The sequence below is a fragment of the Rhinopithecus roxellana genome, chromosome 4 (assembly GCF_007565055.1).
Source record: "Rhinopithecus roxellana isolate Shanxi Qingling chromosome 4, ASM756505v1, whole genome shotgun sequence".
NCBI classification, from domain to species: Eukaryota; Metazoa; Chordata; class Mammalia; order Primates; family Cercopithecidae; genus Rhinopithecus; species Rhinopithecus roxellana.
Genome location: NC_044552.1, coordinates 7,073,538 through 7,098,933, shown reverse-complemented (window position 1 = coordinate 7,098,933; position 25,396 = coordinate 7,073,538). Strand labels below are relative to the sequence as shown.

The window sequence follows — 25,396 nt, the reverse complement described above, 5'->3', positions numbered from 1 at the left end:
AGTTATTACTGAAAGTTGGGTTATTATAGTTAATGATATTCATCCCCATCATTTACATTTTGTGGCTTTTCATGAATGATTTTCAATATTGCCACTATAACTAGTGATATTGTACTGGGTTTAATTGTGAGGTGTAAAGGTTCTTATATTTCTAACTCATGTTAGATGTGCAAAACGGTGAAATATACTTCATCTATACAGCCCAGATTCTAAATCTGCCTGGCTAGAATATACCAGAATCAATACAAAAATTCAAAGACTGCCAGTAAGTCTAGGACATACTACCCTTAATATCAATACTGTATTTGTCCACAGCCTGTGGGACTATCTGACAATGATAATATTTCAGAGAAACTTAAAAGTAAGGGTGGGGCATCATCTCTAACCTTTGGAAACTCTCCTAAATAGAAAAGAATAAACACGCTTTTTCTTACAATCACTTTTTAACTTAAAAAAAATTTAGGCCGGGCGCGGTGGCTCAAGCCTGTAATCCCAGCACTTTGGGAGGCCGAGACGGGCGGATCACGAGGTCAGGAGATCAAGACCATCCTGGCTAACATGGTGAAACCCCGTCTCTACTAAAAAAATACAAAAAACTAGCCGGGCGACCTGGCGGGCGCCTGTAGTCCCAGCTACTGGGGAGGCTGAGGCAGGAGAATGGCGTGAACCCGGGAGGCGGAGCTTGCAGTGAGCTGAGATCTGGCCACTGCACTCCAGCCTGGGCGACAGAGCGTCAAAAAAAAAAAAAAAAAAAAAAAAAAAAAAAAAAAAAAAAAAAATTTAAAAATACAGAAATTTGCAAAAATGATATAGTACAAAGAATAGATATGTACTCTTTTCTCAGGTTCACCTATTACAAATTGCTTCTTGGTCTTTTGGCTAAGATCAAGTGTAGATTCACCTATTAATAAAGTCTTACTCCATTTGCTCTCGCTTGTCTCTATTGATCTATTTGTCTAGAGAGGAGTGTAAAAGCATGTGTGTGCACGTACGTGTGTGTACATACACACACATAAAATATATACACACACACGTTTATACACTGCGTGTGTATATATGTATATATACATCTATATGCATTCTAGTATAAGCAAGAGCCAGGCTGGGCACGGTGGCTCACTCCTGTAATCCCAGCATTTTGGGAGGCCAAGGCAGGCTGGTCACTTGAGGTCAGGAGTTGCAGACCAGCCTGACCAACATGGTGAAACCCCGTCTCTACCAAAAATACAAAGATTAGCCAGATGTCATGGTGTGCGCTTGTAGTCCCAGCTACTCAAGTGGGCTGAGGCAGGAGAATCCCCTTGAACCTGGGAAGTGGAAGTTGCAGTGAGTCAAGATCACGCCAATGCACTCTAGCCTGGGCAACAAGAGTGAAACTCTGTCTCAAAAACAAAACCAAAAACAAACGAACAAAACCAAGAGCCTTCCCCTATCTTCAGCTTATTATATTATTTATGTTTTTTGAAACCAGTTTTAATCTATCCATTTATTATCAAAACTAATGAGTACCCATATATAATGGTTTATTATTCACTAGTGGATGTCATTATTTTTGTGTTCAAATTGTTCCAGATTTGACCCATATGAGTCCCTTCAAGTTGACTGCTGCACTCTTGTGACACGTCCTCTGTATTTTGGGGAATGCTGTTTTAACAAGACATAGTAAGGCTTAACTGTCCACAGCAAGAAGCCCACTGTCAACATTCTTTTCTTATGCCTTACATATGCTTCCAATTCAGTTATCTGCTGTTCTGTTGTTTTTTCTAATGCAGCGCAAAATGCTGGGAGCTGAATCTTTAAAAGATCATCGTTATCAGAAATAGATATGATGATAGCCTAAAAATAAGGGTGAGACACACCTAAAAAAAAGACAGAGTTTTGAAATAGTGAAATGCTGATATGTATAAAGGTAGCCCAAGTCATCAATACATTATTTTAATTGATTAATTAAATTTCATATTTATTAATAGTGTGTTTTTCTAAGTATTGGTACTTATCTTAAATGCAGTAATTCTCAAACTGATTTCTGCATCTTTGTAAGCTGGAAGATTTTTATAAATAAATAAGTTATTTATTTATTTATTTATTTTTGAGACAGGGTCTCACTCTGTTGCTCAGGCTAGAGTGCAGTGGCACAAAAATGGTTCATTGCAGACTTAATCTCTAGGCACAAGTGATCCTCCTGTCTCAGCCTCACCAGTAACTTGATCACAGGCATGTACCACCATGCCCAGCTAATGTTTAAATTTTGTAGAGATGGAGTGTTGCAATGTTGCCCAAGCTGGTCTCAAACTCCTGGGCTCAAGCAATCATCCTGCCATAGCCTCCCAAAGTAAATCCAAAGGGATTACAGGCATGGGTCACTTCATCGGGCCTTATTTTTCAGTGATATATAACACGTGTAGAGCAACATGCACAAATATAAAGTGTGTGATTTGAACTTTTACAAAAGTTATCACCTTTTCTAAAAAGTACAACCATGACCCAAATCCACATACAATTTCCCACATTTCAATTATTTCTTTGTGCCCCTTCCAAGACATTTCTCTCATCAACCTTTTATTATGGTACATGAGATTTGCATATTCTTGAACTTCATGTAAATGGAATCATGTGATATGTAGTCTTTCGGGTCTGGCATCTTTTGTTTGACATCATATCTAAGAGATTCGTCCATGTTGCTGCCTGTAGCAGTAGTTTTTTTTTGTTTGCTTGTTTGTTTTTTTTAATGTCTGACACTGTATGAAGACATTACAATTATGTTTACACATTTTCTTGTTGATGGATTGTTCCCAGGTTGGGGTCATTATGAATAAATCTGCTGTGGACTTGCTGGTTCATGTCCTGGGTCTAGTATGTTTACCCATGTTTATGTAAACAAAGTCTTCCAAGGTGATCTTTACAAGTTATGTTCCCATCAGCATTGCATAGATGCTCCAGTTCCCCCTTATTCTCGCCAATAATGGCATTAACTGATTTTAAAATTTTAGCCAGATTATAGCCTCATGTTTTTGGTCCATTTTAAAAAAATTGGATTGAGCTATCTTTTTGTTGCTGTTTAAGGAGATCTTTTACATATTCTGGTAATAAGTCCTTTGTTAAATATGTATTGAAAATATCTTCTCCCAGTCTGTGGCTTGCTTTTCCAATCTCCTAATGGTGTCTTTCTCATTTTTGTTTCTTTTTTTTAAGTGGGCATGTAGTTTATTTTTACCAAGTTGTTGAATATATAAACAGAAAGATGCTTGTAATATTCTCTTATATCCTTTTAATAGTTTTAGGATCCATAGTGATAACTCCTATTTAATTCCTGATATTGATGATTTGTATCTTCTTTTTGTCTTTACAAGTCTTGCTAGGGCTTAATTAATCATTGAATTTTTTTGGAAAAATGATATTTTTGTTTCATTTATTTTTCAACTTCTAAAATTTTTAATTTCCTTGACCTGCTTTTATCTTTATTAACTCCTTCCTCCTGTTTGGGTTAGATTTATTTTTTCTTCTTCTTTTAAGTTTCTAAGATCAAAACTTACCTTATTGATTTGAAATATTTTCTCTTATCTAAATAAACATTTAGTGCAATAATGCCCCAACCAGCACTGTTTATCTCACGTACTTTATTTAATATGTTACATTTTTAATAGTGTCTTATGATGAACAGAAGTTCTTAATTTTAATGGCATCGGCATGTCTATCTAGTCTTTTGTGATTAGTGATTTTTATGCCCTGCTTAAAAATTTTTCGAAGGCCATGAAAATATTCTTTTATGAAAAATTTTTCTTTTAGAAATGTTATTATGAACCTTTCATATTTAAGTCCATGATCCATGTGGAATTTAGTTTTGTGTGAGGCATGGGTCAAGGTTTATTTTCTTCCACCATATATATACTTGTGTAACCACAAACTACTTCTTGAAAAGTCCATCCTTTCCCCGTGATCTTGAAGTGGAACCCTTGTCATAGTCAAGTGACTGTTCATATCTAGGTCTGTTTGTAGATTCTGTATGCTCTTCTGTTGATCTATTTATCTTACTTTCGTTTTGTGTTCATTGTCTTTATAATAAGTCTTGATATCTCCTACTGTAATCCTCCAACTTTATTCTTATTTGTCAAGATTGTGCTGGTCTTCTTCCTCTGCATTTTCCATATTAGAATCTGCTTGTTCAATTCCAAAAGAAAGAAAGAAAAAGAAACCCCACTGAGATTTCGATTGGAATTACACTGAACCCATGGGTCAATGTGACCAGATTGATGCCTTGATAATATTATGTCTTTCAATCCATGAGCTTGATTATTGCATATTATCTCACTTTTCACTCACTCAGGTCTTCTTAATTTTTTCAGTAATGTTTTATAGTTTTTCATGCAGAGGACTTGCTCATCTTTTTAAAAATTTATTGATAGATATTTGATGGTTTTGATGCTATTGTAAATGGTACTTTATTTTTTTCATTTTCTAATTTTGTTAATATATAGAAAAAAGTGATTTTGGGGGGGATTTTTTTGTCTGTTTTTATAAAGCAAAATAAAGTTAAGAAAGCAAAGGAATAAAGGAATGGGTACTCCATTGGCAGAGGCATGGGCCACTCAGCTGCTTATACTTACTGTTACTTCCTGATTATATGCTAAATAAAGGGTGGATTATTCATGTGTTTTCGGAGAAAGGGGTGGGAGGTTCCCAGAGCTTAGGGCTCCTCCTCTCCTTTTTAGACCATTTAGGGTGACTTCTGGATGTTGGTATGGCATGTGTAAACTGTCATGGCTCTGATGGGAGTGTCTTTTAGCATGCTAATTCATTATAATTAGGGTATAATGAGCAGTGAGGACGACTAGAGGTCAATCTGGTTTCGGTGGGTTCTGGCTGACTTGCCATCCTGGTTTCGGTGGGTTCTGGCTGACTTCTTTACCACAACCTGTTTTATCAGCAAGGTCTTTGTGACCTGTATCTTGTGCCAGCTTCATATCTCTTCCTGTGACTTAGAATGCTTAACTTTCTGGGAATGCAGCCTGGTAGGTCTCAGCCTTATTTTACCCAGCCCTTATTCAAGAAGGATTCGCTCTGGTTCAAATGCCTCTGACATTCCCCCCTCCCTTTTTACAAGGGAACCCTTAATCCTAAGGGTTGTAGAAGAACAAAGATCCAGCTTCCATAACTTCTTCAGGTTGAATAGGGGTGGTGATATTCTTAATTATTAGGGTCTCTAGTACTCAGGGTAGAGAGGAGCACAGTTAGAAAGCATACACATGGCAAGGGCCATTCATAACTCTCAGATCTGACAAAAGATGATATTTGGAAGAATAATAAGTGTTCAGTTTAATATAATATTCAGTAAGCTTATCCTGCATTCCTACACAAAGAGTACAACAGCAAATATATTCCACAACAGTAAAGGAAAATTATTCCAAGTAAACTAAATAAGAAGGCTTTCCATGAACTGGGCAATTGTTGGAATCAACCTGATATAGAGTCACTAGCTGATTCCAATATGTGCCCAGAATTAGAGTATTGATCCAGATTGTTACATTACTCATCCCTTTTGTTTCTTCTGAGCAGCACCCAGAGATCACTGGTTAGTTCACAAGAATAAGCAGGGTTAGTCTAAATTGCAGGGGGGAAAAAAAACCGTAAAAACAACTGATGACACTAGAATCTAATAACAGGTGAACCATAGTTCTTGAAACATAATTTTTCTCTCTCCAGTCTCCCACTTTTGCTAAAGACAAATCATAATAGAACCAATTTATTTGCCAAAGTAAATCTAGTCTTATACTTGCCCTGATTATTTGTATGAAGTGCAGCAAGAATAATTACTTTTCACATAGGCTTTTAAATTGGCTTTGATGGAACTTTATTCCATAAAGAAACTCAGATAAGAGTTTTCTAAAGTCGAGTCCAGCCATGGCTTTGTACCATTAAATATCTACATGATTCCTCTCTTCTTGAGGTCCCTAGATAACCTGGGGCTGCTGGGCCTGTCAGAAAGTGTTATTCTTTACTTACCACAAGTCAGGAGCCCTGTACAGGTACTATGTAGGCAAGGTATGAGGCCAGTTTTCCCAAGGGGCTTTTATTGGCTCTATAAGTTGAATTTGCTTCCTTAAAGGGAACCTCACCATTCCCATCAAAGCCTTGGTAAAATAACCAGTTTCTCCAATTGTGTCCTGTTGCAAAAGAAAGCAGATCCTATTGCACTTATGCAAACAACTATATTGCCATAAGTTAAGAATATTCAGAAATAGCTTCTAAATTTTGGAGAAATCAGGAAGAGAGAAAGAAATGTGCTCCAAATTTCATTTACAGGAGTATACTTTACTCAATCGTTAAAAGCTGTCAATAAAAAGAAAAGTTTCCTTGATTCCAAAATCAGCCAATCAGCGCTGCAATCTATTTCCTTTGGGTCTGGAGTCTTCTCAGTATCATCCCGTCATGGTTCATAAGGAAGATGTTACCAGAAAGGGGTCCCGATCCAGACCCCAAGAGAGGGTTCTTGGATTTCACCCAAGAAAGAATTTGAGGCAAATCCATAGAGTAAAGTAAAAGCAAGTTTATTAAGAATCCAAAGGAATAAAAGAATGGCTACTCTGTAGGCAAAGTAGCAAAAATATGATGTTGTAAGCTGACATTATATCAATGACATTGTGAAAATTACTTATTTCTAACAGTCTGTGGATTCTTATGAATTCTATAGGTATAAAATCATAACATAAATGACTAATAACAATTTTATTCTTGCCTTCCAATCATTATATCTGTAATTTTTTTTTACTTGCCTTACTTCCCTGGCCAGGACCTCCAGTATAATGTTAAATAGAAGTGGTGAGAGTGGATAGAGTTGAGAGTCTTTGGAAAATCTAGGTACACAGGTCCCATCTCCTCAAATTCTGATACAGTAGGTTCAGATTAGGGGCCTGCAAAATGGACATTTTAACAAGTTTTGCAAGTGATTCTGATGTGGGGTGTCCTAGAAACACACTTTGAGTAATATTTTTAAAGGGTAAGCTTTACTCACTTGAAAATTTTTCTTAATGGGGATGGAATATCACATCCTTCTTTCTCCCTCCCCTTCTCACCTCCATCCTCTTCCATAGCAGATGTGTATGAAGTATAATTTTCCTGAGCATTCTATTGGGCTGCTTCTTTTTCTTTGGCTGTAGTTCTGGATTTAACATACATTTAAGAGTCTACAGTGTTAAAATGTTGACTGGTTTTAGGAAAAGAAAAGAGAAAATGCCTTCTTCCCAAGTCAGGAGTCATATTTAGAAATAAGCAATCATGGGTGGCGGTGCAGGGTTGGGTGGGTGCATAAAAACTACATTTGGAAGTCATTGAGGTTACAGTTGAATTCAATGCTTCTGTACAGACACCAAGATCCACATATGCACACATATAAACAATCATGTGGATGTTGCCACATGATAGAAACAGCATAAGAGGGAAAAATAGATTCTAAAGGATGCAGAGTTACATAAAATAGACTTAAAAAATAGGAAATCACCTGGGTAGAAGTATGGATGGCATGTGGTTTTCTAAATATAATTCATTACAAAGGACTGATGTATTTTCTTAGATTAAGAGACAAAATACACCACAGATATTTATGAAAAGCAAAGATACAAGAATAGCTACAAATAATACTAGAGTATTGGAGTTAGCCAGTGCCTTTAAGATCATGATATCTGACTCTTGTATTTTTATAGTGGAGGTAATGGGACCCATGCTGGTAGAGTGACTTGCCCAGTGTCACTTGGGTGGGATAGCGGTACTACTGGCAGTGACACCTACCATCTTGATGCCTGCCCCTAGGGCTCTTCCACTGATGTCATGCAGCCAGATGTTTTATGATAAGAGGTCATGAATATGAAAGGAGTGCCAGAGATTAAAGAATGTGGAAATATTGGGACAAGCCCATAAAAGTGAGTCCTTTGTATAGAGTAGCAGGGGATGCATAAAAAGGGACTGACTGACTCTGTGTGGAACTGTTATGAAGACTAAGGAAGGGTATGAGAAGAGAAAGGCAAAGTAAAAAGAGAATAGAAAAAATTAGATGAAAGACAAAGAAAGTAAATCACACAAGTCAAGAAATGGAAGGTAACAATTAGAAATAAAAATGTGATAAAAAAAAAATTCAAGACTGGACACAATGGTTCAGGCCTGTAATGCCAACACTTTGGGAGGCTGAGTTGGGTGGATCGCTGGAAAGCAGGAGTTTGAGACCAGCTAGGTCAACATGGCAAAACTCTGTCTCTACAGAAATTACAAAAATTAGCCAGGCTAGATGGTGGCATGTAGCTGTGGTCCCAGCTACTTAGGAGGTTGACGTGGAAGGATTGCTTGAGCCTGCGGAGGTGGAGGCTGCAGTGAGTCGAGATTGCATTACTGCACTCCAACTTCAGTGACAGAGCGAGGGCCTGTCTCAAAAAGAACACGGAGATAAATGTAGTATTTCTATGCCCATTTTTGTCAAAAGTTTAGCTATCTGGAATTATTTCAATATAAAATAGCCTATAATGAAATAATACAAAAGTGCATTTAAACTCCTTTGAAGAAGGATAAACCTAAAGTGGTAGCAATATTAAGTTACTAATCCTCTAAAATGTTAAATGAATAAGAAACAGAAATTCAAAGATGTATTTCTCTGAAATGGTAGAGCTAAGTGTAGATATTTCTCCAGATGACTTTATCATTTTTCCAGAGACGTGGCTGATGAATGAGAGTACAAAAGAATGGGGAATTCCAAATTCTGAACAATCAAATACATTGCATTAATTCACAGGAGGCACCATTTATACAGGATTTAGGATTGTTTATTTCCTCACATTTTGCACTTCCTTAAGAACCTGAACCTGACTGTAACCAATAGATTGGTTTACAGCCTGTTAGTCCTTTAAAAGTATTAATGTTCATAATTCATTTGATGAGCCGTGGGACTCTGTTGCACCTCTTGGAAGAGGAGGGCTTCACTTTAAAACTATGTTTAACAGTGATAAATGAGACATAATAATGAGGTATATGTCATAAAAAAGTGAATCTGAAAGGTGGCTAATCAGTCAAATATATATACTTAGCAAACCCAAATACTAGTTAAGGGCATAGGATTTGAAATCAGGCATACGTGGATTTGGCCCCCAGTTCAGCCACTCATTAGTTATGAGTACTCACAACCCTCCTTTGCTTCTTTTCCTTTTTTTCTTCTTCCTTCTTCTGTCCCTCCCTCTCTTCCTTTACTTTATTCAAAAATAGCTCTTGGCCAGCTGTGATGGTTCATGCTTGTATTCCCACCACTTTGAGAGACCCAGGCAGGAGGAGCCTTTGAGGCCAAGGATGTGAGATCAGCCTGGACAACATATTGAGACCGCATCTCTACAAAAAAGAAAAAAAAAATTAGTTGGGCATGGTGGTGCATGCCTATAATCCTAGCTACTCAGGAGGCTTGGGTGGGAGGACTGCTTGAGCCCAAGGAGGTCACGACTGTAGTGAGTTAAGGTCATGCCACTGCACTCCAGCCTGGGAGACAGAGAGAGACCTTGTCTCAAAACAAACAAACAAACAAACAAACAAACAAACAAAAAACTGCTGCACATTTCATTACTATATGGTGGGTTCATGCCAAAAACTAATGAGCTAGTCACTTCACATTTCTGAGAGAGAACAGGAAATGATTATAGGTAAGAAATTTGTGGTGTGTCACTTAAGCTAAGGTGCAGATGCAAAAATGAGCCAGCTTTGTTGGGGTGGCTCCAAGCAGACTGGAGGTAAATAATGGGAGATGAGGATGGGAAAGACAGGTTGTAGAGGGCCCTGAATGCCAGAATAAGCAGTTTCAGATTAACACAGAGAACTGGCCAACAATTAGAAATCAGATTAGGGAGATAGCCTAGCAAAGGATGGGATTATTTCAAGAATGATGGATTACTAAGTATTTCAGAGAAGCCAAGAAATAATTAGTTTTGACTATTAGGACATTGATGGAAGGCTTTTAAAATAACTTTGGTGGCGTGGTGAGGAAAGAAACCAATGATGGGGATGAAAGGGTGAGATTGGAGTGTAAATACAGAGACTGATGGCCAAGAGTTCCATGGGAAGGTTAAACAGAACGGGAAGGAACGAGTATGGTACAGACAGAGGAAGCAGCAAGGCCAAAGGCAAGTATATTTTTCCTAAAATGAGTAGTTACTGTGCATGTGTGAAGGCAAAAGACCAATGAAGAGAGAAGAAGATTCTAGAATGAGAAAAGGCAAGTGGAGAATTAGAACTGACCGCTGAAGTAGAGAGGGAGGGCTTGCACACTCAGATTAGCACTTCCCCCGAGTCCACACTGAGATGCCCTTTGTAGCAGGGAGGGAACCAAAGTAAGATTTATCTGTGTACTCCAGGTGGGCACTTACTAGATAGAAGAGTGGCAAACTCCGGCCACAAAAAGACTAAGTACTTAACGCTGCAGAAAGACAAACATGAAAGGGTTTAGCCCATCAATAGTTTCAGCAGGAGCATCAAATCATTCTTATTCACACCCTAGAAACCTTTCTAGGTTCTTCTGCTGTGTTACAGGGAGGGTTGCAGGTGGTAGTGCAGGCATTCAAAGAAATGTAAAGTCCCCTTGATCACCTCTCCTGCAGAAACAATGGTGCCAGGTTGTAGAGGTTACAAGTCCAACCCAAACACTATTATGTGTGCTCTAAGTGACCAAATAAAGAGGAATTCGGTTAAAATGAATGAGTACTTACGTAGAGATAAACACATCCCAGAAGTTAGTGGTTAGAAAAGGCCACTCAATTCTGCATACATATGCCTACTCTACATTCAAAACACCAACTCTAGAAACATTACAGCCAAACTGCTCCCAAACTTGTAGACAATTTTCCTCCATTCCCCACCTCTAAGTTGTAAGGGGGCAGATAAGAAAACTTCTGAGGATTTCAGATCTAGTTCTATCTTTATTTGAGCTCCTGGCTGGGAGTAAGGGAGTAGAGAGGGCTGGGCTGGGCACAATGCCCTCCTCCATGACCAGCGGGACCAGGGCTTGCACCCCAGGAGTGGTAACTCCACGCAGGGAGCTGGGACTGTTGGCGCGGCCCGCTGACACAGAGCAGCCTGTGGGCGAAGGAGACTGTAGTGTGCACTTGGGCAGAGTAAGCGCGTTTGGCGGGAGAGGGCACAGTGCTGACTGGGCATCTCTGCGTTGGAGTCGTCCCTTTCGCATGAGCCTATCTGTGCCAAGGGCTGGAAACTGGGGCTGCAGGCGGGAGGCGGGGTGTCAGCCTAGAGCACTGGCCCCTCGGCCCTGTGGCTGGGAGAGGAGTCTGGGGGAGCCCCGGGCGCCAGCCAGGGACAGCCTGATCTCTGCTCCAGTCCACAGATCCTTAACGGATTTTCTTTCTCTCCCTTCACCCCTTTCTCTCCTTTGCTCTCTTTCTTTCTCTCTCCCTCGTTTTTCCCCCTGTTTCCCTCTCTTTCCCACTCCCTCCCCACTCCTTCCCTTCCTCTCCCCTCCCCCTTCCCCTCCCCCTCCCCCGTGTGCGAGCCTCTTCCTCTCCCCTCCTCCCCCTTCCGCCTCTCTCCCTCTCCCTCCGTCTCCTTCTCCCTCTCAGCTCGCCGGGCGACCCTGCTCCTGCCTCCCACATTAATGGCGGCATCCTCGGAGGATGATATAGACCGGCGGCCCATCCGGAGAGTGCGCTCCAAGAGCGACACGCCGTACCTCGCGGAGGCCAGGATCTCCTTTAACCTGGGGGCAGGTAAGGAAGCCCCTGGCGCCGCGCCCCCGCCTCCGCCCTGCTCCCTCCCTCCCCGGCTGCTGCGCCCTCGCCCCTCCCGGGCGCCCTCCCCGCCGCCCCCTGCAGTCGGGCGCTCAGCACTCGCGCTCTTTGTGTCTCCGGTGCGCAGAGGGCGTGTGTATGAGCTGTGAGGTGGGGGAGGGCGGCGCGTGCAACCCCGAATCCGCCCGAGTCCCACGCGGGCTTCCCCGGCACTGGGAGGAGGAAGTGCTGTCAGTGACCACAGTGATCCCGGGAATAACCCGGAGCCCGGGCCGCGCGCCCGAGCGCAGGCTGTGGGCGCGGGGTCTGGCGAGGCTCCCCGGGCGAGGTTGGCTGGCGCGGCTACTATGGGGTGGAACTTGTTGGTGACATTCAGACTCTTGGCTTTGACGGGTTGACGCCGCCGTTGCGGTGTTGGAGTGGGGAGAGGGGGCGGGGCTGGCCGCCAGGAACGGAACCTTTTCCTTGCACCGGGCAGCTGGGAAGCTACCGTGCTGGTCATAATAGCATGGTCTGGAGAATGCACGTTAGGTGACTTGATGCTGTCTCTGGAACTGGTGCCCAAAGTGGCCCAGATCGAATTAAGTGAAAAGGGTAACTGAGGTACATGGAGAGATGAAATGAGAAAGGAAGATAGGGAGGAAAGGAAGGAAACAAGGAGGAAAGGTAGTGAGGTGCCAGGGAAGAAAAGAAGGAAGGAAGCAAGGAAGCAAGGAAGGAGGGAAGGAGGGAAGGAAAGCAACAAAAGGAGGACTGAGGGATTCAGAGTCAAAAAATGCCTCAGTTGAGTCCACTGAAGGTTACTCAGTGAGAAAAGCCCAGAATCTACTGCTCTCTCTGCGGCTGCTGCTGCTCCCAACTCGCCTCTAGAATGCCTTACACCTGTGTGGTCACTATCACTGGGAAGAAGTTGTTCACCACTAACTTCATAGCTCTGCCTTTTCTGAATGACTCCTAAGCTTCCGTCCTAGTTTGTTTTCTCTTCCTCTCCAAGGTCCCGTATTATTCTGGCAACTACGATAAAAGTGAGGGCATTTTCCTGAAGACTACTTTTCAAAATAAGTTTAAAAAGCAGATGATACTTTTTGCTTTAGGAAACTGAACTCTTGGAAATGGGACTAAATCGAACAAACTGTGTGTGTGTGTATGTGTGTGTGTGTGTGTGTGTGTGTGTGCGCGCGCGCGCGAGCGCGCATGGTGCATGTGTTGGAGCAAAGAGAACCTTCAGATGATGGGTATTTTATGCCCTGTTGAGAAGTTTCGACAAAAGAGAAAACTGCATAGAAAAACAAGATGCACTGACTAAGCAACCGTACCCTTATGGCTGGAAGAATGGTAACTGAATGTGCCAGAGTGACCAACTGCCTTGGAATATAATTTTCCTGTCTTGATGATTTGTTGTTTTAATCATGTATATCTTGTCACTTCTTAAATGTTTGCCTCTGGCTTTGGAGCTGAAGACAAGACAAGTTTACTTAGGAAGCTTTGGCATTTTCTATGGCATGCTGTATTACTCCATGGTTCACACTTTGGAACTGTTAATCCCCTACTTCTGTGTTCCAGATTCAGCATATGGTTGTGAAGGGTCTTACAAAGGACCGATAAAAGTTTTTTTAGGAGCAAGATTGTTTTCCCAACCCACTGATATTGGAAATTAGTCTATTAACCCCTTTGCTTAGCCCAGGAGGAATAGAGCCAAAGCAGCATTTAGTAAAGGTTGTTTACCTTCTACTAGTACTTTTCTAACAAAACAATAAAATAAAGCGCTAAACAAGAGTTTCAAGTTTCAGCTACTACTCAATTACATTGAGCCACTTTGTCACCAGGTTAAACCTAGTGACTTGCAATCTTTTATTCTGGTTAAATTGCTCTAGGAGTCCAGTTTAAAGATTGGCTCAGACAGGACTTATCTCTATTTCATCTGGAAATAAATAAGCGAGACAAGCACTCAGTCCCTTCTATATATCCCTTAAAATACTCCTAAAGTGGCAAGAAAGACACCAGTAAGAGAAATGCAGAGATGATACTGTTAAAGGAGGAAGGGTATTAGCAGCCTGCTCTGTACTGCAGTCAGGGGAGCTGTCCTCCCTTGGTGGTGCTGAAGCGAGACAGGGAAGTGACTGTAAGGTGGACAGTGGAGGGATGGGTACTCTTTCCCTGCTGTGATGGAATTCCAAAGAAAATGCATAAGATCTGGCTACCAAAAACTTTTTCATCCCTCTCTCTACCTACATTTGCTGCCAATTTGCAGTGCATCACGCCTACTGCTCCGCTGCTCAAATCGGGCGTTTATGCTCTAATTTTGCACAAACTGCTCACTCTTGGGGCTTTGTTTATTTTCCAGCTGGTTTTTGGTTGCTTCCCTAACAAAGTAAGATCCACTCGCAGAAGTGCCTTTCCCCTGCATTTAAGAGTAATTGTAACCCCTGGTTTTAAAAGCAAACAGCCTTGTTTATCTCCTTAAGCCACAAGTTGTAATTAAACTATTAGTGTTGTTATCAGCATTGCTGAACAGAGAAGCATGCACACTCCCAATAAATTACATAATCTGGGCATAGAGATAATTTTGTTTATGTCTTAACCACAATTTATGAACACTTAAGCAAGGAAGCAGTCCTGTGCCCTTTCTTTCCACTCCTCTCCTGCCCCCAACCAATTACTTATTGTTTATTCTTTCCAGATTAATGTTTCATTGGCTTAAACTATTTATGTTTAGTATTTGCTTTCCCACACCACTAATTATACATAAACCCATGTTTGATATTTTAGAGGTTTAGCAATGCTTCAAGGAAATACATATACATATATTCATTTTACTTGGCTATCATGAAATCATTAAACTAATCTGTCCAGTTGCCAAATAAAGTGGACTGGGTATTTTGAATACTAATTAAGCACTTAAGCATTTTTTAGCTACACCCTATCTCCAACAGTACTTAATAATATCATTTCAGAAATAATTCCACAGCTTGAGTGAAGGGTATACTTCTTCACCTACAGTGGCAAGTCAGTCAAAGAATAGCACCAAAATGTGGGTCTTTCATCAATGTATGAAGATGTTAATTTCAAGTTTCAGCTAAAATTGAGAGCATAGAGAACAGAAATTTGCTGAACCATGACTTATTTTTCTAAGAGTCCCTTTTCTCGGTTTTTAACTTCTGTTCAGCATTTAGTAGACACAGACATTGTTAGATGATTGTTTGAAGATGGTATGAATGCAAAAGTAATTAAGTCAATATATCTGTTGAAGGTTACCCAGACACATCAAAGTTTAAAACATTCAAAAAGGGATTTTTTTCCCCTAAGGAATTCAAATGTGTTAAAAGGACATCCTGGAACAGAAGAGTCTGTTCGTACTATTAGTAGCAAGTGTTTCTAATTGTATTCTCACTTAGAATGAACATCATTGACATTTATCTTGTAAGAGTGTAGCCTGCCTTATGAAGTCATTCATTCACTGCATTGCAGTCAGTGCAATGAAGAGTTGCAGCTCATCTGGCAAGTACTTTCCCATGAGGGTAGTGTATTCTATTTATGTTTATATTGACAGTATATGGAGGTTTACCTGATACATAGAAGTTGCTGAAACTGAAAAACTCTATAATTACACACTAAAGTGAATGAAAGTGTTATATTAAGTAGAAAAATTAAGCACTTCTTACATTTCTTAAATGGATGTCAAAAGAAGGAAAGCAAGTCATCCTGATGATTTAGAATAGTTTAAAACACAAAACCAGTATTAGACACTATTGAGAAAAATGTGTCCTTTTCTAATCATAAAGAGGTTTAACTTCTGTTGATATATCAGAATTGCTTTGTATGGGGGAGATTTTAAATTAACAGTATGGTCAACACCAGCATAATTATTCTCTTTGGAAAATTGAGATCTGTTTTGGTTCTGGATGTCCACCAAGGATAGCTGTTTCTGGCCTTCACTGGTCTCTTTTACCCTTTCAGGCCCAGAGGATAATGGCAGTCGGAACTGGCTTGCTCTGGTTTCCTATAAGGATGGATGGGTCTATCAAAAGAAGTTATAAGCTAGGTCCCAGGGTACCTCTCTTCCACCCTTATCACTTAGCTAAATAATGGAGGCCCATGATATTGAGAAGTGACAGCTCAGAATGTGCCATCATCACTTAGCAATGATAACTGCTTCTAGGCAAATTGTAAATATTATTGCCATGCTGATCTGAGATTGCTTCAGCAACCTAAAGGTTTTGATAGGCATCCTCCTTCACTCTTTTACTGAAGAATGCCAATGTGTTCCTCACTATATTTTTTGTTACTGATTGTAAATTGAAGGCGGACCATGTGGGTCTGGCTTTTATTTGGTGGCCCAAACTCTTCTTTTAATTATTGCTTCCTGTATTTGGTAGGCAGAATTCAAATGATGGATCTCACAGCTCACCAGGAGCCTCTAGTGTGGAAGTCTTCCCTCCTTCTGTGCTATATATAGTTAAAGCTAGCTAACCTGATAATCTCATTATGTCATGCATTAAGATGGTACCAGTGAAGATCACCCCAGATAGTGTAATGAATATTTAAAAGGTACAAGAAAGTAAGTACAGTTGGCCTTTGGCATTCATGGGTTCCACATCTGTGGATTCAACCAACCAGGGATGGGATATATTTTTTAAAAAGGAATTGCTGCCTCTGTACTGAACATGTAAAGAGTTATTTCATTATTTCCTAAATGATACAGTATAACAACTATTTATATAACATTTACACTGTATTAGGTATTGTAAGTAATCTAGAGATAATTTAAATATACAGGAGGATGTGCATAGGTTATATGCAAATACTACACCATTTTATGTAAGGGATTTGAGTATCTATGGATTTTGTTATTCGCAGGGGATCTTGGAACCAATCTCACGGATACCAAGGGATGGCTGTAATTAACACTATGACTAAATGGGAAGCCCTTTCCCATAAATATTTAATTTATGAAACAAATCGAACACAGAATCTATGTTGGGTAATTACATTTTCTTAGAATCTTTGGTCAGAGTATTATTATTGTTTTTAAACATGTAAGTATGGTATTTACAATTATCTTATGGCTACATGGTAAATTACTTTTTTGGTTTGTCTATATATGTCTACATAATTTAATTCTATAAAATCCCACAGAGTGTGTTTTATAGGAAATATGTGAGGCAAGAGTCAGAAGAATTTGATTCTAATGCATCACTCTCCTAAGACCATGGGCAAGTCATTTAACCTTTTGGGGTTTGATTCACTCAGCTCTAAGATAAGGGTTTTAGATTTAAAGTCTCTGAAGTCCCCTTCAATCTAAAAATAACTGATACTTCTAGCTCTAGCTTTATTACTGGATACATACTATACCTGATTTTATAGATAGTCTTATTTGTTGTATAAAACATATAAAATAGCCTCATTACCATAAGAATGAAAATATTTGATCACAGCAAAGTTATGGAAATTTTTGAGTTAAAAGAAGAATGAATATTATATAGGCACATTTATATACAAAATACTAGTTAAAATATTTTTAATTTGAATATTCAGGGATTAGAGCCTTAATACAGTTGATGACCTCTAGATATTTGTTGTATAATAGAATAAGATATTAAGGAAATTTTAGCAATAAATGGAGAGTGAGGAAACTAAATACTAATTCGGCTCCTAACTGGCATTTCGAGTCTTTTAACTTGTTCTCCTTTATAACTAAAATTAAACAGGTATGTAAGATCTATACTTCTCCTTTACCCTTTTAGATTACCAGGGAAGGTAAACATGTAGGCAGACCAGCTAAATGGCAGAATCCTACAAAGCAGCAAAGTATCTCTTTGGAATTCACAGAAACAAGGATCCTAACCTTTAAGCACCGACCTAGCCATGAACTACAAAGACATTTCTTTCCCTTTTTCTTCATGGGCATATAAACTGACAGGTTCATCACCTACCGGTCATAATAAATGCAGCAGAGGCACATTAACATTTTCATACATAGATTCTAACACTAAAGCAAAAAAAAAAAATGGAAAGTTATTTATGGAGTCACTTTTTGACATATGCAACTTGAATTCATGATCGTTCTTTAGAGTACAAGAATTAAAATTCAGGTGGGAACAGAAGACAATTTGTAGAGCTTTTTTTCTCCTTGAGTTCATGGGGTGAAAAAGGGGAGAACATTACAGCCAATGGTTTGTGTTGTGTAAACAGAAGGGCCTGAAAGAACAGTTGAGATAACATTTTCTTCATTGTATGGTACAAGAGAAACTCTAGTACTTCATGTTTTGTTCCTCACTTTCCTTACCCACTTTGGTAGGTGCTAAAGTGGATGTGATTTCAGGGTGGGGGAGTGGGCAATGTTGACATTTTAATTGCTTTAATTTACAAGTCTCCTGTATAATGAAGGGTAGTTAAAATAAAAGACAAAATCAATTTTATGGCCTTGTTGAATGATGACAGATTAGCATGACTTTCTACACAGTTACTGAAGGACAACAGGAATAATATCACACTAGTAGTTGTTTAACATTTGTGAATGTAAATGTGGTGTAAAAGCCTGTAGGCTTTCTATTGATCCTTTTTGCCACCTTTGTATACATTAAACTAGCAATTCAGCAGCAGAATCTTTGATAGCAAATACCTGGGCTATAGCTGTAGATGAGACTTTAATATCCATCTTGGTTTTGAGATAATTCTGAACTTTATCAATATGTTCATTTGCCATTTATAGACATGGAAAGGCCACTATTGCCAGATCTCTATCAACCAAACCACTAGGTGGTTGAATATTAAATCATGGTTTAATCAAAGGTACAGAAAAACCTGTATTATTCATGAGTTTCTCTCTTATTCCACCTGGGCCCTTTTTTAGACCATTTTTTAGACACTTGGGATACATCAGTGATCAAAACAAATAGCATCTTATTTTCATGAACTTTTACTACCAAAAGTGGATTATGAGCAAGAAACATTAGAATAGATCAGTAAATTGTATTGTATGTTATAAGTCAATGTGTTAAGACAAAACTGAATAAGGCAGGCTAAGAGGGTACAGCATATGGGAGCAGGAAGAGAAGAGGATTTCGAGACAGGCCACATGGAGCAGAAGGGATTTGAATACAGTTCTTCAGTGCAGGTAAAAGAATGAACAATACCAATATGGGGTGGGGAGCAGAGGGAGGAGAGAGCTGAGGACAAGTAAGTGGAAAGGACCTAAACCAGAGTGTTCCTGGCATGGCAAGGAGACCAGTGTGGCTGGAGAGGAGTAAGGAAGAGAGATGAAGAGGGGGATTAAGAAGGAATGGAGACCAGACAAAATTTGGTGGACCTTGCAAAGACTTTGACTTTACTCTCAGTGAAGTGTGGAGCACTGCAGGGATTTGCGCATAGAAGTAACACCATCTGACAGGTTTTTTAAAGGATCACTGGGGCTGTTGAGTTCAGAACAGATTAGAGAGGGGCACCAAAGAAGCAGAGAAGCCAGTTTGGAGGCTACGATGGCAAGCCAGAGAAACGGTGGTGGCTCATCAGCGTGGTACAGCAGAAGCAGTGAAAAGTAGTAAGGGTCCTTGTGTATTTGAAGATATAGCCAGTACACATTCATGATGGATTGATTGTAGGTTGTGAGAGAAGGAGAAGAGCAAGGAGTAATTCACAGTTTTCACCTGAGCAATAGGAAGGATGAAAGGATCATTTGAGGGAACGGAGGATTGGTCAGGAGCTCAGAGACAGACGTGTCAAGTGTAAGACTTCTATCAGAAATCCAAGTGGCTACATTTAAAAAGCAGTTATGGCCAGGTGCGGTGACGTGTGAACCTCTAATTCTAGCACTTTGGGAGGCTGAGGCAGGCGGATCACCTGAGGTCAGGAGTTCGAGACCAGCCTGGCCAACATGGTGAAACTAGTTCTCTACTAAAAATCCAAAAGTTAGCTGGTGTGGTGGCACGCACCTGTAGTCACAACCACTCAGGAGGCTGAGGCGAGAGAATTGCTTGAACTCAGGAGGCAGAGGTTGCGTTGAACAGAGACCATGCCATTGTACTCCAGCCTGGGTGAAAGAACGAGACTTTCTAAAAAAAAAAAAGAAAAAACCCAGAAATAAATATTTAAGTTGACATTATAAGCATTTTCTAATTTACTTCTCACAATGACCCCATGAGAATGGCATTATTATTATCCTAATTTTATCCACGTGGAAATAAATCAAAGAGAAGTTACGTGACGTAGTGAAAGTACTATAGCTAATAAGAGAAAGAACTGGAATTTGGATTCTGTTTCATATGACTTCAAAACCTGTATAATTAACAGTTATGATTTACCGCAAGACAGCAAGCTTATATTACCAGCTTTTCTATGGGGTCACATTTAAAGCTTGACATTGCTAAAGGAAAGAAGAGTTGGAACTAGGACTGTATCCTACCCTAGTATTAAAAAAAAAAAAAAAAAATTACTGAATCTGGGCGCAGTGGCTCACACCTGTGATCCCTGCATTTTGGGAGGCCGAGGTGGGCGGATCACTTGAGGTCAGGAGTTCGAGACCAGCCTGGCCAACATGGTGAAACCCTGTCTCCACTAAAAATACAAAAAAATTATCCAGGCGTGGTGGCACGTGCTTGTAATCCCAGCTACTGGGGAGGCTGAGGCAGGAGAATCGCTTGAACCTGGGAGGCAGAGGTTGCAGTGAGCCAAGATCGCGCCACTGCACTCCAGCCTGGGTGAAGAAGCAAGACTCCATCTCAAAAAAAAAAGAAAAAAGAAAAAATGGCTGGGTCTCACTGTGAGAAATGCACTTTATGGCACCCCACATAACACACATACATATTTATTATAATTGAAATAAAATATTCTCCAAAATATCCTTAAGGTGCAAATTACTCTGATGTTTCTATGTTATCCTATCCCATCCCTTGCCACTCCACTCCACTCCACTCTAATATATTTTTATTATAAAAATGCTAATTACGACCTACATAAATGACTTTACAACCTACAATTTGAAAAACATTTACTTAATTGGTGGATTTCTTGGGGCTACTTCTAAACTCAGAAAAAGCATTTGCAAAAAAAAAAAAATCCTACTTTGGTACTGAATGGCTGAGAGTGTGGTAAATTTATTCTCTTACCTGGAAATGAGTCAAAGTGAAAAAGAAAAATCCCAAAGAGTAAGTACCGACCTAGCCCTTAGGCACAGTGGGCGTGGGGTCACACTGATGATACGTTTAGGGGCCAAGAAAGACGTTTTAATTTCTTTTGCAGTCAGAAGGAAAAAAAATGAATATAATCTAACCCATGGATTATATTTGTCTTGTTACCCACACAGTCATAAAATAGAGTTTTTAATACTTCATGTAGTGAAAGGGGCCCACAAAGGCAAAAGGACCCAGGACCATGGAAGTCATCATGGGCCCTGCAAAGAGCGAAAGAGGAGCAGTGATAAAGACCACTCTTTTCTGAGGTAGCACAGTGGTTATGAGGATAGAGCCAGACTTCCTGGGTTCTGATCCTCAGTCTGCCACTTACTGGCTATATGACCTTGAGCAACGCGTTTAACCTCTCCCTGCCTCATTTCTCTCACTTGTAAAATAGGACTAATCATAGTAATCATCTTAGAGAGTTGTTCTAAAGAGCAAATAATTAAATAGGTGTAAAGCACTTAGAATAAAGCCTGACACATAGTGAGTGTTTGTTAGCACAAAGTGGACAATGAGGTCCTCTGTTTCACTTTCTGCTTCATGCTTGTTCTCTTCCTCCAGGATTCTACCAAAAATTTAAAAAATGATTCCTTTCTGATGACCACATCTTACTCTTCAGGGCAGACCAAATGAGTTACAAATTCAGAAACACTCACAGAAGGAGAAAATTTTCCTGCTACCCCTATTCAATCCTTCTTACTTAGGCAACAGAATGAATATGAGTAGCCCCAAATGAGAAAGGAAGTCACCCCCAGACTCTGAAAGTTACGAAAATTTACGTTAAGAATAGGTCATCCTCTGAGTAAAGTTGAATGAATCAACCTTGAAATATCTCTTGCAGATGGCCATGTGGAAATGAGAAACACCTACTGGAAATTCCAATAATCCTTTGAACTTAGAGGAAGTGTGGTGTGGGAAGGGAAATAAAAGAAGTCTAGAGAAAGAGATACAGGGAGAAGAAAAGAGAGAGGCAAAGAGAAAGGGAAGGAGAAATAGAACACAGCCTTTCAGTTTGGGAGGCCATACATATTGATCAGAAGATCACATCAAAAACAACAGGGGCCAGGCCTGGTGACTCATGCCTATAATCCCAGCACTGTGGGAGGTCGAGGCGGGTGGATCAGCAGTTCGAGACCAGCCTGGCCAACATGGTGAAACCCCGTCTTTACTAAAAGTACAAAAATTAGCTGGGCGTAATGGTGCACATCTGTAATCCCAGCTACTCAGGAGGCTGAGGCAGGAGAATCGCTTGAATCCGGGAGGCAGAAGTTGCAGTGAGCTGAGATTGTGCCATTGCACTCCAGCCTGGGCAACAAGAGTGAAACTCCATCTCAAAACAAACAAACAAACAAACAAACAAACAAACAGAATCTTAGCTTTCTAAAGTCCAGTGGAGCATCTTCTCTTGTCTGGATAATGGACACAAGCGTTCTGTGATGGATTTGGAGACCTGCTGGTTCCAAAACCCAAGTCTGCTACTTGTGAATTGAATCATTTCTCTGAACCTGTGAAACCTGTAACGTGTGGATAACACTTTCTGCCTAATTTTCATTGCTACTTTGAAAACCAAATGTGAAAATGCTTTGCCAACAGCCAAGTGCCTTACAAAGGCAAGAAACAGATGTGGTCTGGATGAATGGGACAGCTTAGATGCCTAGCTCTGGCAAAACTAAGGCACTAAAATAAAAATGTGAAACAGACTGATTTCCCTTAAAGTGTTGCCTTTGCCATGGCCAAAAACTCAATACAGCCTAATAGACCAGAAACACTGACTCCAGCATTTAACAATTTGTACATTTAAGCCATTTCCATGCTTCCACTGTCAACTCTCATCATTATATGAAATATGGTCTCAGGATATTATGTTCCATTAGTAAGAGACACAGTGCTTGAATTTTACAAGCGTTTTTGAGTCACAGACACTTTTAACTTCTTAGTGTGGTCCTGACCTCACTTCATCTTTTCACTTGATAACGGTCATCAAAAAGGCACTTGGCATGAAGCAACTGTAGAAGCAACCGTATTTCCTTCCAGGACCATGTGATTTGCCATGTAGGCTGCTAGTCCAACTTAGCCCAAGGCAGACACTCAGCCAAGTAACCAGGGAGCATCCTTCTTTTACAATCACCTCTCCCCTTTTCTTTATCCTCTCCCTCTTTCGCCAACTGAATGCCCTAATTATTTGGTTTGACATTACAAAAACACACCCCAAGGTTCAAGGAAAACCCTTCCTTTCTGAGGTGGGGAGACTTTCAGATCCCCTGTGGATCTGCAGAAGTGTAGGGCTGTTCGCTACCTACCACTCTAACCATAGAATGACACAGTTTGCACAGCAGTGAAGCCAGCTGCCTTGCATTTCTTCCAGACTTCACGCCACGCTGCCTTCCAGCAACATCCTTGCTCTAGCTGCTCGTGACCCTGGCTGTAATCAGCGAAGAAGCAACTTTTTCAATAACAAAAATGATTTCTCCCCACAGTTTTGGCACGGGACCTCTAAATGCCTTCCATGTGTAAGGAGAGTTGGTTCTAGAAACAGTTTCTCCAGGTTAAAGTTATTCAATTGGAATAGAACAGGCAGAAGCAAATTTATGACTCACTGGGTTTTTACTTATTTATTTGTTTATTTATTTGGTCTTTGAATTTGACAGTTTAGAAGACCCTCCTAAACTATGAATTTTATTCATTTAAAAAAGCAAAATATTTCAGCCAATTGTCTGGGGCTGAAGCTGTGACAGATATAGCAGACCACACCAAATTTTGGTTAGTCACTGCTTCTCTGTTATCCATGATTTGTGATTCCACATGATTTTCATGGGTGTATTTTACTGCATTTGACATAAATAACACTTGGTTAATAGGCTTTGAGCAAACTAGATGCTTCATACATCGTTACAATTGGGGAAAATTTCACAATGACTAAATAGTTTTTCAAGCTGTAAAATGCCTGAAGTAGTTGTCTTTTAACCTCTCAATTAAGGAGTTCATTTTAAATATGCAGGAATAAATCATTAGTGTAGTTTCTGAAATCTTAGCTAGAGATGGTCCTTACGCTGCAGATACCACGCTTTCCTCACTTCAGAACTCCTCCCTGTGCCATGAAACAACCAGACAGCCTTGCCAGCAATCACTGTAAATGATGCTTGGTTTGCTGTCTAGTGGATTAGAAAATTCTTCTTTGTTTTTCAAAGTTGATATACATGTTTGCATCTATAGGTCAAGTCCTTTCAGGTATCTTAAGAACATTTAAATTTCTAGAAATAAAAGATTTGCCCTTGTTTGTCTTGACGGCCTAAATCTGAGTCAAACCATGTCACCACTTGATTCATAGAACAGCAGCCAGGCCAGGTGTGATGGCTAACGCCTGTAATCCCAGCACTTTGAGAGGCTGAGGTAGGTGGATCACCTGAGGTCAGGAGTTCGAGACCAGCCTGACCAACATGGAGAAACCCCGCCTTTACTAAAAATACAAAATTAGCTGGACGTTGTGGTGCGTGCCTGTAATCCCAGCCACTTGGGCGGCTGAGGCAGGAGAATCGCTTGAACCTGGGAGGCAGAGGTTGCGGTGAGCTGAGTTTGTGCCATTGCACTCCAGCCTGGGCAACAAGATGAAACTCCATCTCAAAAAAATAAAATAAAATCAAAATGAAAAAAAAGAACAGCAGCCAAATAAATGGCAACATGTGTTAAGTCTAAGACCAACTGAAACCATCCACAAAAAATATACCAGGTCAACACAAAGTAAGCTCAAATCAACCTTAAACTCACTTCGTTGGCCTCTGGGTTATGGCTCATATAACATGATCTGTATGAACAATTTCTGTGTAAAGCTACCTCATAAAGAAATATATCACCTATGGGGTCCTTTCATAAACCCAATTATAGGAACAATTCAGCAGAGTTATAGCTACTGGGATCTGCGTTCTACCTCCTCCATGGTTCTGCTTATTAAAGACAATGAAGTGAAAATATTGAGGTGAGAAAGAAACAATGACTGAATTTAGCCAACACAGAAAAGACTGGCATAATTACTCAATCAGGCATAACTTTCATTCTCTCCTATTGCTGTGTTTCCAGATTCATTTATTATAGATGTTTCATCCTAAGTAAGAGCTATAAGCAGCCCTTTTAAATATTAATGTCATGTCAGTGTCTCATCAATTTATTTGGACAAAACTGTACATGATTCACTAAAACATCAACTGGCTATTTAGTTTAAATTTAATCATCACAGTGCTTTGTTAACTAAGATCTTTGGTGGCAGGGGGCAGAAGGAAAATAAGAATAGTGATTAATAAAACATATTAATTAATAATTAATAAAATATATTGTTTGGAAAGAAAAAGCCCAACTGAGAAATATGTGATTTCTTTTAACCTTATACTAAAGCTCAAAGCAGAAGGTATTCATACCAAATTTGTTGTTCCACACAGAGTTTAAATGGTAACACTAATTTGGAAAAGAAATAAC

The 25,396-nt window shown here is 39.9% G+C and overlaps 1 protein-coding gene across 3 annotated transcripts in view; it reads left to right on the top strand.

Moving 5' to 3' along the window:
- Positions 1-25,396, top strand: part of LOC104657356 (phosphatase and actin regulator 1-like) — a 224,333-nt gene that overhangs the window by 24,491 nt on the left and 174,446 nt on the right. For all 3 annotated transcript variants that reach the window (XR_004056791.1, XM_030928571.1, XM_030928572.1), the window contains one exon: positions 11,589-11,735. Coding sequence is in view for 2 of the 3 variants with exons in the window: in XM_030928571.1 (XP_030784431.1) it covers positions 11,589-11,735 (147 nt within the window). In the remaining variant the exon portion in view is untranslated. Of the gene's footprint in view, positions 1-11,588; positions 11,736-25,396 lie in introns of those variants that run through there.